Raw genomic sequence first — 22,383 nt, 5'->3', positions numbered from 1 at the left:
ACCAAGGGACTGCTTTCCTCCTTCATATCACTGGAGCTCAAATGATGTGGGTTAGTGTCATTACAAAGCTACATCTGAATAAATAAAACTAGTGAGCAGACTGCTGTATCTGATCACTTGAAAGAAACAATTCAGAAATCAGATCTTTTTGTTCAAAACGCTCGCACTGCATTCAACAGTTAACCTTATGCGAATTGAAACAATGATAAAGTTATTACTCTTGGATTACGCCCTCTTTTAGAAATGATGGATCGACCGAGAGACAGGCTGCACATTCGTTTTCAGCGCAGTGCTTGAATTTGGCAACCAGATTGTGCTGAGTATACGAGTTATACCAAACCTTCAGGCAGATACAGGAAAACAACTGTCAGTACACAAGAAGCTACGTAGCCCACAATGTCCACGTTTGCTGAAAAAGAGCTCTCTAGCTTAATCCCACCTTCCAGCACAAAAGCGCAGCTCTGCAAGTACACATCCAAGCACTGTTGTAATGTGTTGAGTTTGATGTCTCTCCCACCCTTCCACGAGTAAGTTCCAGACCTCCATTCCACTTTTCCTCATCTCTCTTTAATCTGCCTACCAATTAAATCTTCACTTTCCGCATGAGCTTTATTTGTGTCCTTCATTGTTTTAAACACCTCAACTTAGTTTCCCTTGTTTTGAAAAAGAAATAGCCCTATCTGATCAATCCTCTCCTGAAAACTAAGACTGGCTAATGCTCCACAAAGACCTCCTCTCACTCGATTTCCACTCAGATTCTATCGGCAGATCCTTTTATTCTTTTCTCCCTCGTGATTCTTTAATTTCCCCCTTAAATGCATCCCTTGTTCAAAGAAGAAGAAAGGTGGAAGACAGGGAACTACAGACCAATTAGCTTAACAGCTATTATTGGCAAGATGCAAGAATCAATAATCAAAGAGGAAAGAGCTCATCTTTAAGTGAAGCTGAATATAATTAAACATACTCAACATTATCTTATGAAAGATGTCATGTTTGACAAATTTACTTGAATCTTTGAGAATGTAACAAGGAGAGCTGATAGACAGGGATGTGTAAATGCTGTGTGTTTAGATTTCCAAAGAGCATTTGACAAGGTGCCATATAGGAGGTTATTGAATAAATAACCTTAATATCAGAAGATGTGGTTACAATAGATTGTCTCACGGAAAAGGAAGAGCGAGAGTGAAAAACGTAACAGATTCTGCAGATGTAGAGAATCTTGGACGACACAGAAAAATGCTGCGGAGGAAGTCAGCAAGTCAGGCAGCATCTATGGAGGAAGAATCTTGGCTCAAAATGTCAACTGTTTATTCCTCTCCATAGATGGAACCTGACCTGGTAGGTTCTTCAAGCATTTTCTGTGTGTTGGAATGATAAGCCTTTTTCACATTGACAAGAGTCACTAGTGGAGTGCTGCAGGTTCAGTTCTTGGTCTGCAATTGTTCTCTATTTACACTAATGATTTGGAAGAAGGAGCAGTATGTGAGGTTTCCAATACAGCCAACAATACAAAGGAATGGCATGTTGCGATACTGTGATTCTGCAGCAGGATATAGATAGGCTGTTTGGGTAGGCAAATGGAGTTTAAAGCAGGGAAGTGAGAAATCATGAACTTCGGTAGAATAAATCAGAACGTAGGTGGGGAGAACCTAAATGGAGACGATGCAAGTACAGGGGGATCTAGATATTCTAGTGCTGGAGTCACAAAAATAATGCAGGCAGGTTGAACAAGTTCATACTTTAGGTTCCTAACTGTGGTTAACCCAAAAGGGAAAGGATTACACTGCACCTTGCCTTATAGTTGTGAGGGCAGTAAAATAACTTGAGGTGAAAAACTACAAAGTTAATTCAGCAAAGTCTGGCAGGCTGGTAAAAATGACTTAAGAGTTCTCTCACGGCAAAAAAAAAACCAGGTATGAGGCCATGTCAATATATGTGCTAAAATAGACCCCACATGATGAACTTGACAGGAAGTCTTCATGCATGTGAGGTTGATCATGGGTGTAGATCATAGATTTTGTGGGGGAGATTAAAGGGAACAGTCCTGTTAAGTGGTAATGCAGGGTCAAACCTCTACCACAGTGATCAGCATTAGGTCGGGCCATATACGCTGGGAAGGGGAGGGGAAGTGTTAACTAACTGCTGGTTGTGGTCTTTCCGGTGGAAGATATAGTGCTGTGTATGCCTGTCTGTTGTTCCAGACATTGTACAGACCATCCATCTTGGTCTGAAAGTCCCACATATTGAGGATGGACAGTTCAACTAAAGTGCCTTTGCTGCTATTAAGTTTTGACTTGAAGACCGATCCCCAAAGCCATGCTCCATAGTAGGTTCTCTTAAAGGAACGTTGAAGAGGTCCTGCAAACATTGCAAAGGCCTCCTGATCTGTTATTCACAGGACTTGCACTGATATTACAGGTGTGCACTCCCCAATGCCATTAGGCTTTACAATTCAACCGCCAGGACTTAAGAACTTTTTAAAAGCTATTATTAATGCTTTTTGAGATAGTGATTTAGATGCATATCATATTTTTTACTGAGTTAAGTATTGTATGTTATTAGTTTTGCTACAACAAGTGTATGGGACATTGGAAAAAAAGTTGAATTTCCCCATGGGGATGAATAAAGTATCTATCTATCTATCTATCTAACCAGGCACACATGTATGCTGTCTGATGATATCACATATAGTCAAGTCCAGTTGCCTTAGTAAGTTCGGCGCAAGGAGGATTCTTAAAAAAATATTACGGAGTTCAGAGAACACAAGTAAGCCCTAATTTTCTTAGACCTTGCCTTTACACATCTGTGACTTTTCTACAATCTCATATTTCCAACCACACCTCTGGAAAAACATCTTGCAAAGACATCCTGATATCAGGCATTCTGCAAATGTGAGAGAGTGAGCAGGAGCTTCAGGAAAATATTAAAATGATGCAACTGATTTCTTGCAATTAACCGTTGTTGGTTCCGTCCTTCGGAAAATGTTCCAAAATCAATTAGCCTTGAAGTAGCCCCTTTAATAATATAGACATGTGCTTTGAAGTTTGTTGTCAAACAATATGTAACTACTAGCCATAGGTAACTTGGAGTTATTAGCTTAGATGAGAAAATTCCTAGAAAAATGGGTGAATGGGACCAGTGATGATCAAACTACCTGATGTGTCCTTTCAATATACAGTATCTCTGCAACTCCTGTACACCTTTTGACAACTACAGGAATCCATTATGAAATAACAGTCTCAAAATTATTTCCAAGGAGGTGTTTGATGATACAAGGTCATTGAATAGCCACACATATTAAAGAAAGGAGGGAGAGAGAAAATAGGGAACTACATAGCTGTTAGCTTGACACCAGTGTGGGGAAAATAATGAAACCCATTATTAGGGAAGAGGACACTTAGAAAGTGTGAATAGGATTGTACAGAGTCAACTTGGATTTGTAAAAGGGAAATCATGTTTGACAAGTCTGCTGAGAGTTCAATTTGCAGAACAGGCAAGGACAAACCAGTTGATGTTGGGTTTTGGATTTCTAGAAGCATTTCAAAACAGTAGCGCACATAGACTATTTTTTTAAAAATGGAAGCGCAGGGTAGCAGGAATAATATAGTAGTGTGAAATGAAAATTAGGGAACAGAGAAAATGTTCAGAATAAATAATTTGTTTTTGGTTATGGAGAGAATGATTTGTAGAGTGCTGTAATGGTCACTGATGGAGCTGTTGTTCTTCACAATTTACATCAGTGTCTCATAGAAAAGTTATACCACTCACTGGTATAAGCTGACAAACCAATGCTGAGTGAAAGAGAGGGCTGTGAGGAAGATGCAGATGAGTTTCTGGGAAATTCAGACAAAATATGTGAAAAGGCATGAATGGAAAGAGTCAATGGTATTTACATCATACTTTTCAGAATCTCAAACTGTTCTTAATGACTTTACAGACAATGAGGTACTTTTCTATTGCAGTCACTACTGTATTCTGAGAAACACCGCAGCCAGTTTGTACACGGTAAGCTCCCATAAAAAATGCAGCAGTGACAAGGTAATCGGCTTCTATAATGTCGACTCTGTGACAAATATTGATCAGGTCTCCAAAGTTAACTGCCTTGCTTTTCTTTGAAATAATATCAAAGGCTCTTTCACAGACTAAAACTTGATCCTCTATCTGACCTGAAAGATAGTCAGTTCCTCGTACTGCACTGATTTCCCAGCCAAGCTCTCACGCTTGGGATCTTTGGGCTCAGGAGTGATGAAGTGCTACCCCTCGCAAGTGAAGACAAGCTCGTACAGGCACCAGTAAGAAAGTGGCCAACGTAACCAGAACAAATAGGTTCAATATGTAACGGTGGTAATATCAAACCTGCAAACCACTGAACTGCTGAAACATTCATGGCTAGTTATACCAGAAGCTATAAAAGCAAAGAGGCCAACACCATGGTTACATGGAATTAATAGAAATTATTTAGAATACTAAATAAAGGAATTTAATCTGAAGTCTTTATAATAATATAATTTGCTTCATCCTCCTAGTTAAGTAATAATAGCCTAGCAGCTATTTGTAAATGTTTAGAAGATACCACACCCTCCCCCCTCCACCGTCCTCTGTAATCTAACACAATTTAGAAAGGAAGTGACGAGCTGCACCAATTTAAAGTTCAGCAATTCCCAACTATGACAATTGTAGATCACATAAAATACTGGGCAGGAAATGACAGAAATGAACATTATTTAAATTTAGAATCCCATATCTCCTGACTCCCCTGATCAGAATGTACTGCTTGAACTCTGAAAATCTTTGGAATCTTATTCTTGCTGTGGAAGTGGTGCCCGACCACTATCAAGGAGAGAGTAGTATACACTTTGCTTTGCTGGGTCTAACAACTTCCCTGTGCCAGTGCACAACTGGTTTCACAGACAGAGCAAAGTTGATGCCTGAAGGAATGTAGGAAGTTGCTGCCACTTCTAGAATGCATCTACAAATTGCACTTTTGATCTCTGCTTGCAGTGTTCTTCCAACATTCTTAAAATATGCACACGGTAATTAACTTGAATGCATTTGGATCATAATCAGAATAAAGTGACTGGTGAATAACATTAAATGGTCCAGTTCAAATAAATGTCTATCAAACAAGTGTCTACACTCAGAAGTATAAATAATAGTTTGCTTAATTAGGGGTTCTTTCATTTGGGAAATTGCTAAAGGGCTGACTGAGGGGAAATGAAATGGCTTAACAAGGTGTACATGGAAACATTTTTACATGATGAGTGTTCATAACTAAGAGGCACCAATATAAGTTCTTTACACTAAGAGTGATGTGAATGTGGGATTTATTACTATGCAGCTGAAGTGAACAGCAGAAATACTTTGGGGAATTTGCTGATTCTGTGAGATGTCAAGAGGTGGGACCATGTTTGTGTGGAGGCCAGCATTGGTTGGCAGGGCAGAGTTTCTGTAGATTTGGTGTAACTATATGAAAGGATGTTCTAACATTCTGGTGTTCACATCTGATTTAGCTCTCCTATCTTTGTGATCTCCTCAAAAATTAAATTAAAATAATTAAGGCCTGTTCTGTAGAGAACTATGTTGGCTCTTGCTGATTAGGCTATAATTTTCTAAATCCTCATTGATTAAGCCTACACTATCTCATAATGTTTCCTACTTCTACCTTCAGATGCTGTTCTATGCCTTTGACTGCTGGCAGAGCAGAACACATGTCCCAATGGATTACTGTACCTTGCCCTTTGAGGGAATTGGTAAATTACTCATTTTTCTCCTGAACCTTCGGCTCTGATTTCAAGTTCAAGTTCACTCCCCATGATGCCATTTTAGTCTTTGCAGCCAAAGGTTGGAGTTTAAAAATAGGGAGCTTTGTTGCAATTGTACAGGAGGTTGGTGAGGCCTCACCTGGAATACTGTGCACAAATTCCCCTTAACAAATACAAAACAGAGTAACACTGGAGTAAGTCAGAAGGAGATTCACCAGGCTAATTCCTACAATGAGAGGATTGTCCTATAAAGAGAGAATAAATAGTTTGAGAATGTATTCCTTGAAGTTTAGAGGAATGATGTTTCAGAGGATCTTACTGAAATACTTAATATCTCACTGGGTTTGGCAGGGTAGATGGTGGAATGTGGGAGAGTCTCAAGCAGATGAACATAACTACAAGGGTATGGTCATTTAAAATGGAGGTACATAGAACTGTCGGATCTCTCTAATGTGGCAGATGGTGGAAAATGGGTTATTATAAGTATTTAAAATGGAGGGGGATGAATACATGATAGACTGAAGGATTATAAAGAGTATGGAAACATGGCAAAGAATAGGAGTGAGGCCAGCATATATCAGCAATGATCATATTAAATGCCAGGGCAGGCTTGAAGAGCGTGGTGGCCTGCTCCTGTTTCCTTATGCTCTTCTGATCTAATCATTCCTCCCAATTGACTGCGAACAATTAATACTCAGATCAACACAGTCCAGCAGATAGTTGATTAAAAAATAAAGAAATGCTGCCTGACTTGAGGAGCAGACTTGTACAATCTATGATATTATATTACTTTATATACTATACAATATTATATATGATACTGTATTATATTTTAAATGTTTAAAAGGAGATTATGGGTATATATATATATTTAAACACATGCATACACAACATACAATCTCCTTTTGTCTTCAATTTAAATGAATGTAACTTTTGATTTGAGAGTGAAGCACATCAATAAGTATTTGAATAACTTACACATGTATATGAGCTAAACATACTGCACAATAATAATGTGTTGCAACAAAGAAGTTGAAGTCTGAAACAAAATGCAATAAAAACCACGGTCACCTTTCTTTTGACCTCAGCCTGTTTGTTAATCCCTTGTGCAGTATGACTTTATCTTCATGTAGACCTCTTTCTCCATATTCAGACAGTCAATGGAGTCCTCTGGTAGAACTACTTGATAATGCCCTAATAACTTCTTGGTATTGTATCTGAAATATTTTTAATTAATTTGCTGGACATCAGGGTTTCAATTGAACTAATGCAATGCCAGTAAAAGGGAAGTTCACACCATACACAGGACTAAACTGCTGCGGGCAATTTTCATCTTGGTCAACAGCAAACACTGTTGTTGAAAAATCAAAGTCCTTGCTCCCCCCGTGAGAAGTGCGGTGGAAAAGTAACCTCTAATCTTGTGCTGAACTCTCAATGGGGCCTTAACTAAAGTGATAGAAATGAAAGAAGATCCCTATTCTAAACATGATGAAATAATGTATAACTGTTTGCTTTCGTAGGCAGTAGCCCGCTTAACCTCGCACCACGTAATGGCATATGGACTATTCACAAGAAGCAGAGAACAATGCATCTGTTCTGTACCACATTCTGAACAGTTCCCATCTCTTTTACAAGAATGGGTATTCTCTTTCCACCCTCAATGCAATTGTTTTTCTGCAAACACAACTACCGTCCTTCAAGACAAGCATTTATGTTTGTATTTGCATTTCATGCATTCCCACACGCTGTGCTTTCTGCCAATAATTTATGACTGATCTGCACCCAGCCTGCCCCTCAGCATTTTTATTTAATCTGTGCAACACAGATTTATGGCAACTCGTCATTAATAATACAAAAATGTGCATGTGCCTTAGCAAAACACAGAGCGTAAAATATTCTTCTACAGAAGTGCATTTTCAAGAATTACACAGAGAATTCTACTAATATACCTCAACATACCAACATTTATTGCAATCATTCATCATTTTTCCCTTTTGTGAGTTTTATTTACGTTACTATCCCAGAAGAATTCTGAAGAAGTTTTCAATTAAGCATGATTTAAAAATACATTTGTTTTGGCTGAAAGCTGTGCTTTCAAGTGCAAGGAATGATGGCCAGAAATGTTCGATTGAACCTTCGGAAGAGTTTTCTAAAGAGGGTTATCAATAGCAAGAAAATATTCTGACCAAGAAACTACTATAAAAACCAAGACAAACCTGATGCCTCTCACAAAGCACAAGAAAACCTTAAAACAGAGAACTTTTAAATATATTATAAATAGTCCAATTATATGTACACAGTATTTTAATCATATAAAAATGATTTGCTTCAGCAGTTTGATGAAATATTTCTTCAACCACTTATCCAAATATTTCTAGTACATCCATATATATATGCATTTAACCATACGTAAGGACATAACCATATGGTTAGTTATGACAGGAAGGAATTCCACCACATGATTCTTTACAATGCCTTTGTGGATGATTCAAAGTATAACATGAGTAATATTAACAGCCAGATACAGTTATTATGCACTCTAGTTACTCCACCCTACATCATCTTTGAGTGCAATCTTGTAGCCAGAGTGGAAATGTTCTGTGCACTCAAACTGCTATGGCCAGCAAAGCACCATGGGCACTTCTTTCCCATAGGTTGTTGGCAAAATGCTATCCCATTATCCTCTGCCCCCTGCAGCTGGAGAAATCGATTGCCTAAGGTTGCTGTTAGGTCATGGAAATTGATAACCCTTACATGCTTCACTCATGTTAGTGTGTCTGTGTCTGCCAGATAGTGCACTTTATAAATTAAAGCTTCAAAAGCAAATATATTGTAAGTAGCTAGTTATCTCTCTGGAACTGAAACTGAACAATACCAGGATTATAGTGAGAGAAATTGCATTTTCTGTAATGGAGTTTAATAATGTTACAACTCTCTCCCACAGGCTTCCTCCGTCTGCCACCAACCGAAGGATTTGTTAATGCAGATGATGTCAACACTGAAGCCCTAGTTAATCACAAAAATGGATTATGCTTGTAATTAAGGCTGTAAAATATTAATCTCTGACACTTATTGAGAGAACAAATACTTTTATCTGCTAACTGGCATACCTCAGTGAACTATGAATCTATTTTGGCGGCTTTCTGCTTTTTCACATCAAAGGGAGTAGAATTTCCTACCACAAATATCCATCTAAAATATTTAGACAATTAATTAGATACAGATAATTTTAATGGATATTGGATTTCAATACCCAGCAAAACTTCAGTGCTGCAAGTATATGAAGTCTGATTTATACTGTGCTGACACACAGTAACAAATCACCCCTTGTTACGAAGTTGTGCTGCACAGCTCTAGCTTTTGAACAGAATGGGGTTTGTTTTATCTGTTGAGGACAAATGGAAAAAGTATATATCATCTCAGTGTATTGAACAGGTGGCTGCTAATGGACCGAGAGGCAGCTCCAGCACCGATATTACTCTGAAGCCAAGCAACCAAGTACACAATAACTATCTACTTGATACCTTTGAGTCATTAGGGTCAAGCCCCAATCCATAGCCTGGATTAAAAAGAAGTCATAGAGAACAGCAAGTTGCACGTATACACTAGAAGAAGCCAAATTCCATTCTAGCTTGTGCAATGAGTTCAGTCAAAGTTGATGCAGAAAGTAGAGGATTAAGAAGAGAGGGGGAGGCCCCACTTGGACTCCCTTCGCTGATGGCTGTAAAATAGCCATATGCAGACTGAGGCTGCGGAAGTTTAGCCACACTCCACTTCATACTCATGTGTACCCTCTAGCCTCCATGTAGATTCATGAGGCGACTACCTGCATCAAATGTGCTACATAAGTGCAAGCTGTCTTGGATGATCACCTAAAGGTGCACACAAGGGACCCAAGGGTAAAGGAACAGCCGGTTGCCAAGGACTAATTTTCTGTGAAGAGTGAGGGCAGGGAAAAAGTATGTGAGGCTTGGGGTGGGTAGAAATAAATTCTTTAAATCTACAATAAGTCAGCTAATTTGGGCAAATGTCAAAAATACATACTTAACAGATGTTGTGGCAATGGGGTTAATAACTTCTGAATGATAAAACATTTTGTGATTTCTCCCCTATGTGCATTACTTATTAGCTCTTGGCTTTGAGTCATAAATTTGTAGATTGTAGTCCAATTGTTTTAGCACAGAAACAACGCAGCAAGGAGTGCGTGCTCGGAGATGCTGGGGAAGACTTTGAACTGCTTTCTCAGGTAAACTTAAAAGGTTACATGGAAGTATTCAAGAGAAGTACAGAAAAGTTATCTCTGTTACCTTGGCCATTATCTATCTCACAATCAACATCAGGAAATTGCCCCATTTCTATTTGTGGAGCTTTTTGTACCACACATTGGGTGCTGTATTTTATACAGATGAACCATAACATCAATTCAGAAGAAGTTCAGCAGGGCAAGTGCTGCAGGATATCAAGCCGGCTGCTGTATAAATTTATACCTGTTTCTTAAAATTAGTCAAACTCCTGCAGTTATGTTCTAACCATTTAAACCTAATACTTAAATATGTGATAACAAGAACTTAAAGAGGGTGCCTCCATCCTTTTAAACATGAGCTGAGAAAGAACAAAATTAATGTCTCTTTGTTTTCTTATATTTTTGTTTGCTTATTTCAACTCAAACATGGACTGTTGATGATATCATCTGGGAATTGGTTTAGAGCGTGATGGAGCTGAATTACAACACAGCTGAAATGATTCGACACTGGCTTCGCAGAAGAAGCTAGAGAGTGGTAGTAAGTGGTTTTGCCTCTCTGGCAGGAGGCTTGTGGCTAGTAGTGTGCCACAGGGATCAATGCTGGGTCTGTTGTTGTTTATTGTCTTTATCGACGATCTGGCTGGTAACATGGTAAAGTGGATCAGCAGATTTCCGGATGACACCAAGTTTGGGGGTGCAATAGACTACGAGGAGGACCATCAAAGCTTACAGCGGGTTGGACCAGCTTGAAAAATGAGCTGGATAAATGGCAGATGGAACTTAATACAGAGGTCTGGCAATACAGATCCATGATCCCTTAAAAATGGAGTCGCAGATATATAAGGTTGTAAAGAAAGCTTCTGATATAGTAGTCTTCATAATTCTATATATTAAGTGCCAGGAGTTGGGATATTGTAGAAGGTGTTAGTGAGGCCTAGTTTGGAGCATTGTGTGCAGTTTTAGTTACCTACCTACAGTAAAGATGTAAATATAATTGAGAGAGTGCAGAAAGAAATGTACAAGCATGATGCCAGGACTTAAGGACCTGAGTCAAAGGGAAAGGTTGAGTAGGTTAGGACTTTATTCCCTGGAACGTAGAAAACTGAGGGGAAACTTGATAGAGGTTTACAAGATTATAGGGGGTGTAAATACAGTATATGTAAACAGGCTTTTTCCACTGAGATGGGATGAGCCTAGAACTAGAGGTCATGGGTTAAGGGTGAATGGTGAAACATCTAAGGGGAACTTTTTCACTCAGAGGGCGGTGACAGAGTGGAATGAATGCGGGCCGATTTCAACGTTTAAGAGAAATTTGGATAGGTACATGGATATTAGGGGGTATGGAGGGCTATGATCCGGGTGAAGGTCGATGGGACTAGGCAGAGTAATGGTTCAACACGGAGCAGCGAGGCCAAAGAACCTGCTTCTGTGCTGTAGTGTTCTACGACTCCACAAGAACACCAAGGCACTCCCTGTATCAACAATGCAGATTTAGTTCTGTCACACACGTCAAGCTCGGCACTAGCGACTGCTTCAAGCCATCTCCTCAGTGATATCATTGCCATTTAGTATTTAGAGATAATTGTGTATCTACATATTATTTATTTGCTCAACAAGGAGAGGAAAAATAAATCTGTTTAAAAGTTATTGTTATTGTAATTTTTCTTTGTCTTTTTAAGGAGCCTTAATCTAATTACTTTATTGTACAGCGCTTCGTTAAAATGCTCATGTATTGCAAGAAAATAAAAGTGAGCCACAAAGTGACAATAGTCACTGGTTTATCTAGAGGGAAGACACTTCTCTGTAAACAGTAGGGAATACAAACAACTGAGGTGTGTTGTCTTAATGCAGATCATTTGCCGTGATTTGCCGCAGGCAACGGTGCTGTCAGTATGTAAACAAAGTTAAACTACATACCAGTTGTTCACTTGCAGGATAGTTAGTCCTGTGTCTTGAGCAAGCTGCTTCTTCTGTTCTTCTGAAGGGTAAGGGTGCTGGAAGATGCCAAGCCAAAGAGATAATATTAGAATAAAATGATCTGGCAAGAAATATGTACATGTACTGTGAAAATGCATTAAATTGGAATGAGTTAATTAATTATTGTAAGCTGAGGCACTGTATTCTCCTAAGTGTTAGTGAGATCTGAAATCATCTAATTAATGACAGAAAATGGGAAGCCAATTATAAAGTTAAGTGAAGTGTAGAAACAGCTACATTAATTAAAATCCTTGCTTTACCTGCTCACTCAACTCTATGAGAATACTAGACAGCCAGTTTGACAGAATACCATAAAAAATAATTAGTATCAGCATCCCTTTCTCTGGTGGGTGTGAGATATTATAAAATTCCAATTTTTGAAAACAACCATCCAACTTCTGCTGGGAATCTGGGGTCAACTGAGTGGAATTTTTGGATGACACATTTTAAAACTTCTCAAATAAAAACCAAATCAAAACCAGTTCCAAACAGCACAACAACAGATAAACAGCTTTAAATACTACTGATACAATATTCAGAATTCAATATAAAAGTTTAATGGAAGATATAATCAGATTTAAATTGTGAGGAACTGTTAATGTTACAGTATTTAATAGAAATCTTAATCATAAAATCCAGAATCGGGTTTATTGTTACTGACACGTCAGAAATTTGTTGTTTTGTGGCAGCAGTACAGTGCAAGACCTAAAATATTACTAGATTAAAGATTAAGACCATAAAACATAGGAGTAGAATTAGGCCATGTGGGCCATTGAGCCTGCTCGAGCTGTTTGATCATGGCTGATCCATTTCCCTTTCAACCACATTCTCCTGCCATCTCCCCGTAACCTTTCATGCCCTGACTAATCAAGAACCTATCAGTCTCCACCTTAAATACACAAAATGACCTGGCCTCCACAGCCACCTGTGTCAACGAATTCCACAGCTTCATTACCCTAGGTCTAAAAAATTACTCCTCATCTCTCCTAAATGGGCATCCCCCTATTCTGAGCTTGTGCCCTCTGTTCCAAGACTCCCCCACTATAGTAAACATTTTCTCCATATCCACTCTATCTAGGCCTTTCAGTATTTGATAGGTTTCAATGAGAAGCCCCCTCATTCTTCAAAATTCCTGTGAGTACAGACCCACAGCTGTCAAACGCTCATCATGTGATAACCCTTACATTCCTGGAACCATTTTTCTGAACCTCCTCTGGACCCTCTCCAATGTCGGCACATTCTTCCTTACTTAAGGGTCCCAAAACTACTCACAATACTCCACGTGAGGCCTCAGCGGTGTCTTGTAAAACCTCAGCATTTTATATAGTTTATATTCTAGTCCACTTCAAATGAATGCTAACATTGCATCTGTCTTCCTCATTATAGACCCAATATGCAAGTTAACCTTTAGGGAATCCTGCATGAGGATTACCAAGTCCCTTTGCAGCTCAGATTTTTTAAAAATTTTCTTCCCATTCAGAATATAGTCTCTGCTTTTGTTCCTTCTACCGAAGTGCATGACTATACATTTCCCGACACTATATTCCATCTGCCACTACTTTGCCCACTCTTCTAATCTGTCTAAATCCTTCTGCAAACTCTCTGCTTCCTCAACATTATCTGTCCCTCCACCGACTTCGTACCATCAGAAAACTTGGCTACAAAGCTATCAATTCCGTCGTGTGAATCATTGAAATATAACGTAAATCGAAGCAGTCTCAACACTGACCCCTGCAGAACACCTGCAGTTACTGGCAGCCAATCAGAAAACGCTCCCTTTATTCCCTCTGTTTGCCGATTGCCAATCAGCCAATGCTCTATCCGTGCTAGAACTTTCCCTGTGATACCATAGGCTCTTTCGGCAACTTGCCAAACACCTTCTGAAAATCCACTGATGCTCCTTTGTCTATCCTGTTTGTTATTTCCTCAAAGAATTCCAACAGGTTTGTCAGGCAAGAAACCATGCTGAGCTTGGCCTATTTTATCATGTGCTTCCAAGCTGCCTGAAAGCTCATCCTTAACAAACTATTCCAATATTTTCCCAACCACTGAGGTCAGGCTAACTGGCCTATAATTTCCTTTCCTCTGCCTCCCTCCTTCTTGAAGAGTGGAGTGACTTCACAATATTTCAGTCCTCCAGAGCTATGCCAGAATCGATTAATTCTTGAAAGATCATTACTAATGCCTCTACAATCTCTTCAGCCACCTCTTTCAGGACCTTGGGGTGTAGTTCATCAGCTCCAGGTGACTTGTCTACCTTCAGACCTTTCAGCTTCTCAGGCACCTTCTCCTTAGTAACAACAACTGCACTCACTTCTGCCCCCTGACACTCTCGAACCTTTGGCATACTGCTAGTGTCTTCCACTGTGATGATGAATTCTAAATACTTATTCCATTTATCTACCGTTTCCTTGTCCCCCATCACTACATCTCCAGTGTATTTTCTAGCAATTTAATTTCTACTGTTGCTACTCTTTTACTATTTAGGTATCTGAAAAATCTTTTAATATCCTCTTTGATGTTATTGGCTAGCTTACCTTCATATTGCATCTTTTCCTTCCATATGCCTTCTGTTGGTTTTTAAAGCTTCTCAATCCTCTAACTTCTCACTAATTTTTGCTCTGTTATATGCCCACACTTTTGCTTTTATGTTGGCTTTGACTTCCCTTGTCAGCCATAGTTGTGTTGTCTTGCCATTAGAAACACTTCTTCTTTGGTATGTATCTAGTCTGTGCCTTCTGGTCCCAGAAACTTTAGCAATTGCTGCTTTGCCATCACCCCTGCTAGTGTTCCCTTTCCAATCAAATTTGGCCAGATTCTCTATTATACCTCTGTAATTTCCTTTACTCCATTGATGACGTTAGCTTCTTCTTAAATTCCAGGGTGAATTTTATCATATTATGATCACTGTCTCCTAAGGATTCCTTTACCTTAAGTTCTCATATCAAATCTGATTCAGTAGCTCACCACAAGCTGCTCTAAAAAGCCATCTCATAGACCTTCTACAAATTCTCTCTCTTTGGATACAAAATCAGCACCAATCTGATTTTCCCAATTTACCTGCATATTGAAATCCCCCAGGACTATTTTGGCATGCGTTTTCATTGAAAATTCTAGCCCTCATCCTGACTACTGTTAAGAGGCCTGTATATAACTTCCATCAGGGTTGTTTTACCATTGCAGTTCTTTAACTCTACCCATAATGATTTTACATCTTCTGATCCTCTATTGCCTCTTTCTAATGATCTGATTTCATTTTTTACCAATAGATTCAGCCCACCCGTTCTGCCTAGCTGCCTGCCCTTTTGATAGATCTGTATCCTTGGATGTTAAGCTGCTATCTATCTTTTTCAGCCATGACGCCCACACCATCATACCTGGCAATCTCAAAATGCGCTACAAGATCATCTCCCTTACTGTGTGCATTCACCTTCAGTCCTGTATTCATCACTTTTTTTAAAGTTTGTCTCCTGTTACACTGCATTTCATCCCACTGGCTGCAATTCTGTCCTATCATCTACCTGTCCTTCCTGACAGTCTCACCACACACTGCCTCTGCTTGTATACCAACTACCCCATCACTCAGTTTCCCATCCGCCTGCTAAATTAATTTAAACCCTCCCCAACAGTTCTAGTAAATCTGTCACAATAAAGCATTAAATATGAGCTTTACTTGTTACAGGTACATCAAAACATTGAAACATCCAGTAAAAGGTGCTGTTTGCATCAACGAACAACATAGTCTGAGGATTTGCTGGGGGCAGCCTGCAAGTGTTCCCATGTTTCCAGAGCCAATGTAGCATGCCCATTCTAACCCTAACCCGTACTTCTTTGGACTATAGGAGGAAACCAGAGCACCCAGAGGATACACATGCAATCATGGGTAGAACGTACAAACTCCATACAAACCGGATTGGAAATTGAACCCTGATTGCTAATGCTGTAAGTGTTACTCTGGTCACTATGCTGCCGCGACACACATTACTGTGAGTTACAATACAAATTAATTTTTAAAATTGCAAAAGGAGAGTAATGAGGTAGTTGCAAATTTTGTTGTCTTTTTTAAAGGGAAACGGAAGTAGTTCTATAATAAAGACACTATTAAATTCCCAAATGGCTTAAACATTATTTGAAAGCATTTCTTATTGTGTCTTGGAATTTTTTCATAGTTTCTGGAACTGTTGGCCATTGTAAATTGTCTTGTTATTAGACTAAGATTGGATCAGGGGATTGCTGGGCAGCACGGCTTGAAGGGCCAGAAGGGCCTTCCTTCTGCTGAGACCCGTAAGTCAGAAAGACACATGCAACCCTGTAGACCAAAGTTATATTGTCATCTGCACAGTGATGGGCTTCAGTGGCAAGCATGGCAGCACCCCACCTATCTGGCCAACGCAATGCCTTGTGGAAGTGGAAGTCCTCACTCTGTTCATTAAAAAATCTCTGCTTGAGGCAATAAACTATCCAAAGTGCTCAATTAGCTACTCGCAAAAGTAGCTTTGCGTTGGATTGGAGTTACACTACACCCCGAGAGTATGCAAAACTTAAGGTTCACACTTAGATGGCACCTTTCATCGTCATTATTTATATTTATTTATTGAGATACAGCACAGAATAGGCCCTTCCGGCCCTTTGAGCCGTGCTGCCCAGGAGTCCCCTGATTCAATCCTAGACTAATCACGGGACCAGTTACAATGACCAACTAACCCACCAACCAGTACGTCTTTGAACAGTGGGAAGAGACCGGAGCCTCCAAAGGAAACCCATGCAGTCACGGGTAGAACATACAAACTCCATACAGGCAGAAGCTGGAATTGAACCCGGGTCAGCTATACTGTCAAGAGCTGTGATAAGCACTTCTAGGATGATGCAGTGGTGGTTTAAGTCCAGTGAAGTACTTTCGAAGCGGAATCACTATTGTAATATAGGAAACAAAGCTCCAAATTTGCTTAACAGTTATTTTCCACAAATGGCAATGTATAATAGCAGGTAATCTAAATTGTTCATGTAGATTAAGGGATAAATGTCAGCCAAGGCACCTGGCCCTACTTCAAAATCACACACTGGATCTTCTGCATCCATTTGATAGAATAGGTCGGATCTCAGTTTAACATCTCAGCCGGCAATTTGGTATAATCTACATATTAGTAGAATAACAAGCTGCAGGAAACAATATGCAGTTTCAAGTGTTCCTTAAAATTAGTGGTGAAGATTTGTTTTGCTTTACCTTGAGAAATATTCTCCGTTTAAAATGACCTTCAGTAACCTGCTAAGATACTAAAGCGGAACCTAGGACATAACTTGAACCGTTACTAGAATTGATTAAGTGCAATGGATGAACGAACTCTTCACCTGAGCTGCAGATGGCAACAGAATTGTAGATTTTGGTCAGTATGCAAGAGGGTGCAAGAAGGATATAAAGCCAGTAAAAGGAGTGGGCTCGGCCAGTGAAAGCCATATTTTACAAATTAATAATAAATACTTGTGGCTTTAAGTCTGTCTCGGGTGCTGGTGTCAGAGGAGCAATTAACGACCAAGAATGCTGGAGCAATGGACTAATTTTAGGCTTGCAACTGTGGTATTATTTTTGCCTATCCAGGGGAATTTCTAGCATTATCTAAGCCAACATCAGTGTGCCTCAGAGAGAGAGCTGTACTGCAGAAAGAGTTATTGTTCAGAGAAGACATGAATTGTTCACCCTTTCTGCCCTGTCAAAGACACAAAGATCCTGCGCATTATCCAAACATTAAAGAGATTCTCCAGATAATGAACATTTAATTAACCATATGAGGGAGAAAGGAACAGTATGTGTAGGTGAGTTTAGATGAAGAGTGTTGGAAGGAACCTTGTGTGGAGCATTAACATTGGAAGTAAGAACTGGGATGACTGATGCACCATATAACTCTTTGAACATGATGCATACAAATAAAAGTTGGAATACTATTCCAAAATCATGCATCCCTGCCCTAAAAATGACCCTGAGATAACTTCAAGTTATGAGCTCTGAGTGCTTTTCCCCAATCATAGATTAACAGGTTGTCACTGATCCAGCTGGGACTTGTTTAGACAGGCAGAAAGTTGTTGGACCAAAAGGCCTTTTTTGTATTGAAAGTACTTTGCATATACCATGACTACAACAGTTTCAAGATGTTTTACACCGTTGGGATGCTACTCTTCAACAATCAGATGTTAAAAGTAAAATAACATTTCATGGATTGTGAAGTAATGGAGAATATGTGATGGCTGGAGAATGTTTTAACTAACGCCATGGTGCACCATGTGTTATACTGTAGATCATATCAAACAAAACCGGGAGCAACTACATGTACATCTAATGCTCTCTCTCCACCAGAATGTCTCCGATGTGACTTCCCTTCTGATATACTGCTTTGTTTCTTAATATCTCCTCTTTTTATACCCACTCAAGTTTTAAATTTAGGTAGAGGATTAAGAAATTTGTAGATGATACAAAAATTAGCCATGTGGCACTGAATATCATATAGACCACGCAGCTGCACAGATAAATGGTGTTAAGTACTGTATTTGTGGAGACCATGAGGAATGGAAGCAGGAGTAAGCCATGGTGATACCTCTTATCATTTCTGTTGTTTGATTTCATGTTAATTTTTTAGCATGTCTCTTCCCTGACTAATTTCAGACACTTCGAAAATACTCGAAAAAAGTCAGTCTTGACTATACTCAGTAACTGAGCCTTCACAGCCTCCCTCGGGACTGAATTCCAAAGTCTTACTAATCATTGTCCTGATTGGGCAACGCTGTCCTTTTAAATGGCATTTCCTGGTTTTGGGCACACAGTCTCTGACCTGTCATGTCTTGTAAGAAGCTTGCATGTTTTGGTGAGGTCAGAGAGGGGGAGCGTCACCAATCAGAAGGCAAGAAGAAGAGATATATGCAGTACGTACTGGTTTCCTGAGTGCAGAAGAACAGTCAGAAGGAAGAGTGCTTGCTTACAGATCCCTGATGGTAACACGTCAAGTAGGACAGTTGAGAAGGCATTTCCCTTTATTAGGGAGTGCAGTGGGGTCACGCTGCAAGTGTGTCGAGCACACTTGAGCCCAAAACTAGTGTAATGAGCGCAGTTCTATTCACCTTGTTATAGGAACGGTGTGATCTCCCTCGGGAGGGGACAGAGCTATAACCTATAAGGATATATACTGAAAACTGGAATTAGGATTAATCTCAATAGCTCTTTGCTGACTTGGGCAAAGTAGGCTAAACAGCCTCTTTTTGTCTCATAAATTTCTATGATTCTATCTAGTGCACACTCCATTATTGCTAGTTTCAAAGAGAGCATTTTAAAGAAAATATAGTGCATTTTCATTCACTTTCCAGTTGCTTGAGTAAATGCTGCATACAGCAATCAATTTCTCTGGTGTTTTCTCCTCAATTCCATTACCCCATGTAACTACAGATTGCAGGAGTCTGAGACTTTCCAGTTACTTGTAAAAGAAGGCATTTCTTTTTATCAGGCCTTTCCCGAGAAAGCCAAAATGTGAAAAAAACATACGTGTATAAATAAGATCTTCATACAGTCGATAGGAACTGCAATCGAAGTAGACCAGGATAAAAGAACATCTTCTGTGGTAAAATATCTATTTACGTACATTTTCTACAATTGTTCTTAAGGAATTTCAGATCAATACATTTTACTACATTTTATACTACCAACTGGCAAAGAGTCTTCATTAAACAGCTAAGTAATCACCGCTTGCTGTGTTAGCAGAAATTGCCCTGTGGTCCAACACAGTAAAACCTTTTACACTGCTAACATTATCAGTATATCAGCAGCTTTAAAAATTAAAGTGCGTTTTGTGCCCAACTTGAACCAGTGCCGAAACAGTGTTTGCGGTCTCACTTCAGGGTTACCTCTCCATGTTTTGTTACTACCAAAGATGGCTTTGAAGTGAATACAGATGTAACCACTTTAGCTTTTATCTAGATAAACCACTGAAGCCAATGCCAGTTCCAAAAGGGTGTGACTTAGTCCACTGCCTTCAAAGTAGCAACGAGTTGACATCATTTATAAATATATGTTGAGAGTCCAAAAATTGACCAAACTCTTTCAAGGGCACTGACTCTTTTCTTTTATCATATTTCCATTTTTATTAAATCATATTGGACTTGGGATGATGGAATTAAAGCCACTGAGATTTGGATGCAATCCATATCAGTCAAAGGAACAGCAAAAAAAAATTAAGCAGTCACATTCTTTCTGAAACTAGCTTTCTCAGCTCTTAATTCATTTGTTTAAGAAGCTTCAAAATTAATTTGTTGCCTCTTTTTTCCCTTATGGGGAAAAATAGATAAATCCTTCTTGATTATTATTTAATAATTGTTCTCAAATCTGTTGCTTTTCATGTGATTTGATTTTTAGGTAATTGCTGTAAACTGAGTCTAATTTGATGTGCTAAACTATAATTGATACATAGCCTCCAGCTATTAGGATTCAAGAATTCTGTCTCCATTCTAAAATGGAAAGTATTTGATGTATCATTTTAAAAGCACAGGATTGGTTGACTGTCTGAATTAAATTAAATGCCAGAATAACATGCCCACGCTAAAAATAACAAAAAAAATGTGGGGAGACCTGAATTCCTGGGACTTAAAGTTCTCCAGATCAGCTGATTTCTTCCCTAATGCAGTGCTTGTTGCTTGCCAGTGTGACATTTGAATTCAGAGAGAAAAAATAATTGCTCTAATCACATGAAAACAACCACCACCACTCGGTTCTTCATTAACCTCCTCCCCAAAAGCAAGCTATCAAGAGAAAAAGAAATACACCATTTCTTGGGGGTAAGAAATGCTACGTATAAGAGATCTCTGAAAATGAGCTTTTGTTAAGGACATGAGAAGATGTGAATCATTTATTGTCCTTGATAGAAACCCATGACTTCACAATGAACCAACTTGCCACAGGCCAGGCTGCTACACAAACACTCCATTTGATGTTGCTCTCCCACCCACGAGCATAGCAAAACCTGTACCATAGGCCCTGGCAGACATCACATCAGCAGTCAGAGATAAGCAGGTGAGGAGCTTTCAAAACGGCCGGCGCTGCCAGGCAATAAGGAATTTGTTCTAAACTCCTGTGCTGCGGAACCCAACTCAGCTGTCATTTGCTGTACTCGCTGATTTCTCCCTGCTCTCCCCCCCCCCCATCCTTCACTTACACTGATTCCTCTCACCGTCCCCAGCATATTAACTAAATATTTAGCATAGCTATTTGTAGTCAAATATACTTTAATCACCATTGTCATCCCAGCATCTTATGGCAGGCTTTGTGTTGAACTATGGGTACTCAATTGGACCTATAATTTGCAGTAAGCATTAGCTTCAAACCACTATCTCTTAAAAGCTTAATTATTTCTAAACAATCGATTGGAATGGGAATTTGAGAATAGATATGCCAGAGACCACTGGGAGAGCTGCAATGCATTAGGAAAGCAAACAAAATTAACTTCAGGTCTTACAATACCAATTAACGATTGGGACAATGTAGAGATGCTGGAGTAATGTTGTGGCCAAGTTAGGAGTGCTCTCTATTTGATCTGCTTTAACACCTCAAGGTCCAGTAAAGAGTCATTAAATAGCGATTATGTAGGAAGGGGCTGAGTGCTCCCTTTTCACTGCACGCGCTGCAAGAGAAAAATTAACCAGGTTAGTGGCTTAGGCCAGGCTAACTGGTGGTGGGGTGGGGGAAGGAATGACACGTTGTCGCATCCCACTTGCTAAGTTACAGAATCTTAACATCGGCTATAAACCTCACCTATAATGTGCCGCATACTCTGCAAGAAGACCTAAATGGAGGGAGAAGCCGATACGGAAGTTATGATAAACTGTGAAAATGAACAACATGCAAGATTTTGCTTCGCTGCTTCAATGTATACCAATATCTACCGTATTTGAACTGTCTTGGCAAGTCAGAGAGCATTGAGATAACAGGAAATGTATTTTTCAGTCTGTTGGACAGAAAAGAAACATGCAAGCTCGATGGGTCAACGTGGTTCAGAGGAGAGGGAAAGCCTTCTCAGCGGGATTTCCAGTCTGAGCAGAACACAGCAGAGTCCAAGGCCATTCACCAGGACATGCCGTAATCCTCCAACATAAATAAGCTAATCCCTTTTAGTTGCTCACCAGTTTGACAGCAAATAAACTGGGTTTCAAAAAATGTCTCAAATATTCTTTAATATAGACAAGGTTCACAGTTAGGTGTTATTTACTCTTAAGTGTTTCATGACAGAAGATAAGACAGACAGGTGTGCTGCTTGTGGCGAGAAGGGAACACTTTGACATATTTTGAGAGCATGCAGAGTCAATCTTTCCAGCGGCATGTACACTTGGAGACACAACAACGTTCTCAAAGTTGTAACAGAAGCGGTTGAG

General features: G+C 39.5%; 1 protein-coding gene across 2 annotated transcripts in view; it reads right to left on the bottom strand.

The window, feature by feature from the left end:
- Positions 1-22,383, bottom strand: part of meis1a (Meis homeobox 1 a) — a 202,556-nt gene that overhangs the window by 72,431 nt on the left and 107,742 nt on the right. For both annotated transcript variants that reach the window (XM_073051241.1, XM_073051242.1), the window contains exon 9: positions 11,923-11,999. In XM_073051241.1, coding sequence (XP_072907342.1) covers positions 11,923-11,999 — 77 coding nt within the window. The remainder of the gene's footprint in view (positions 1-11,922; positions 12,000-22,383) is intronic.

Source organism: Hemitrygon akajei, chromosome 7 (genome assembly GCF_048418815.1).
Source record: "Hemitrygon akajei chromosome 7, sHemAka1.3, whole genome shotgun sequence".
Taxonomy (NCBI): domain Eukaryota; kingdom Metazoa; phylum Chordata; class Chondrichthyes; order Myliobatiformes; family Dasyatidae; genus Hemitrygon; species Hemitrygon akajei.
This window is presented reverse-complemented; position numbering and strand designations above follow the sequence as displayed.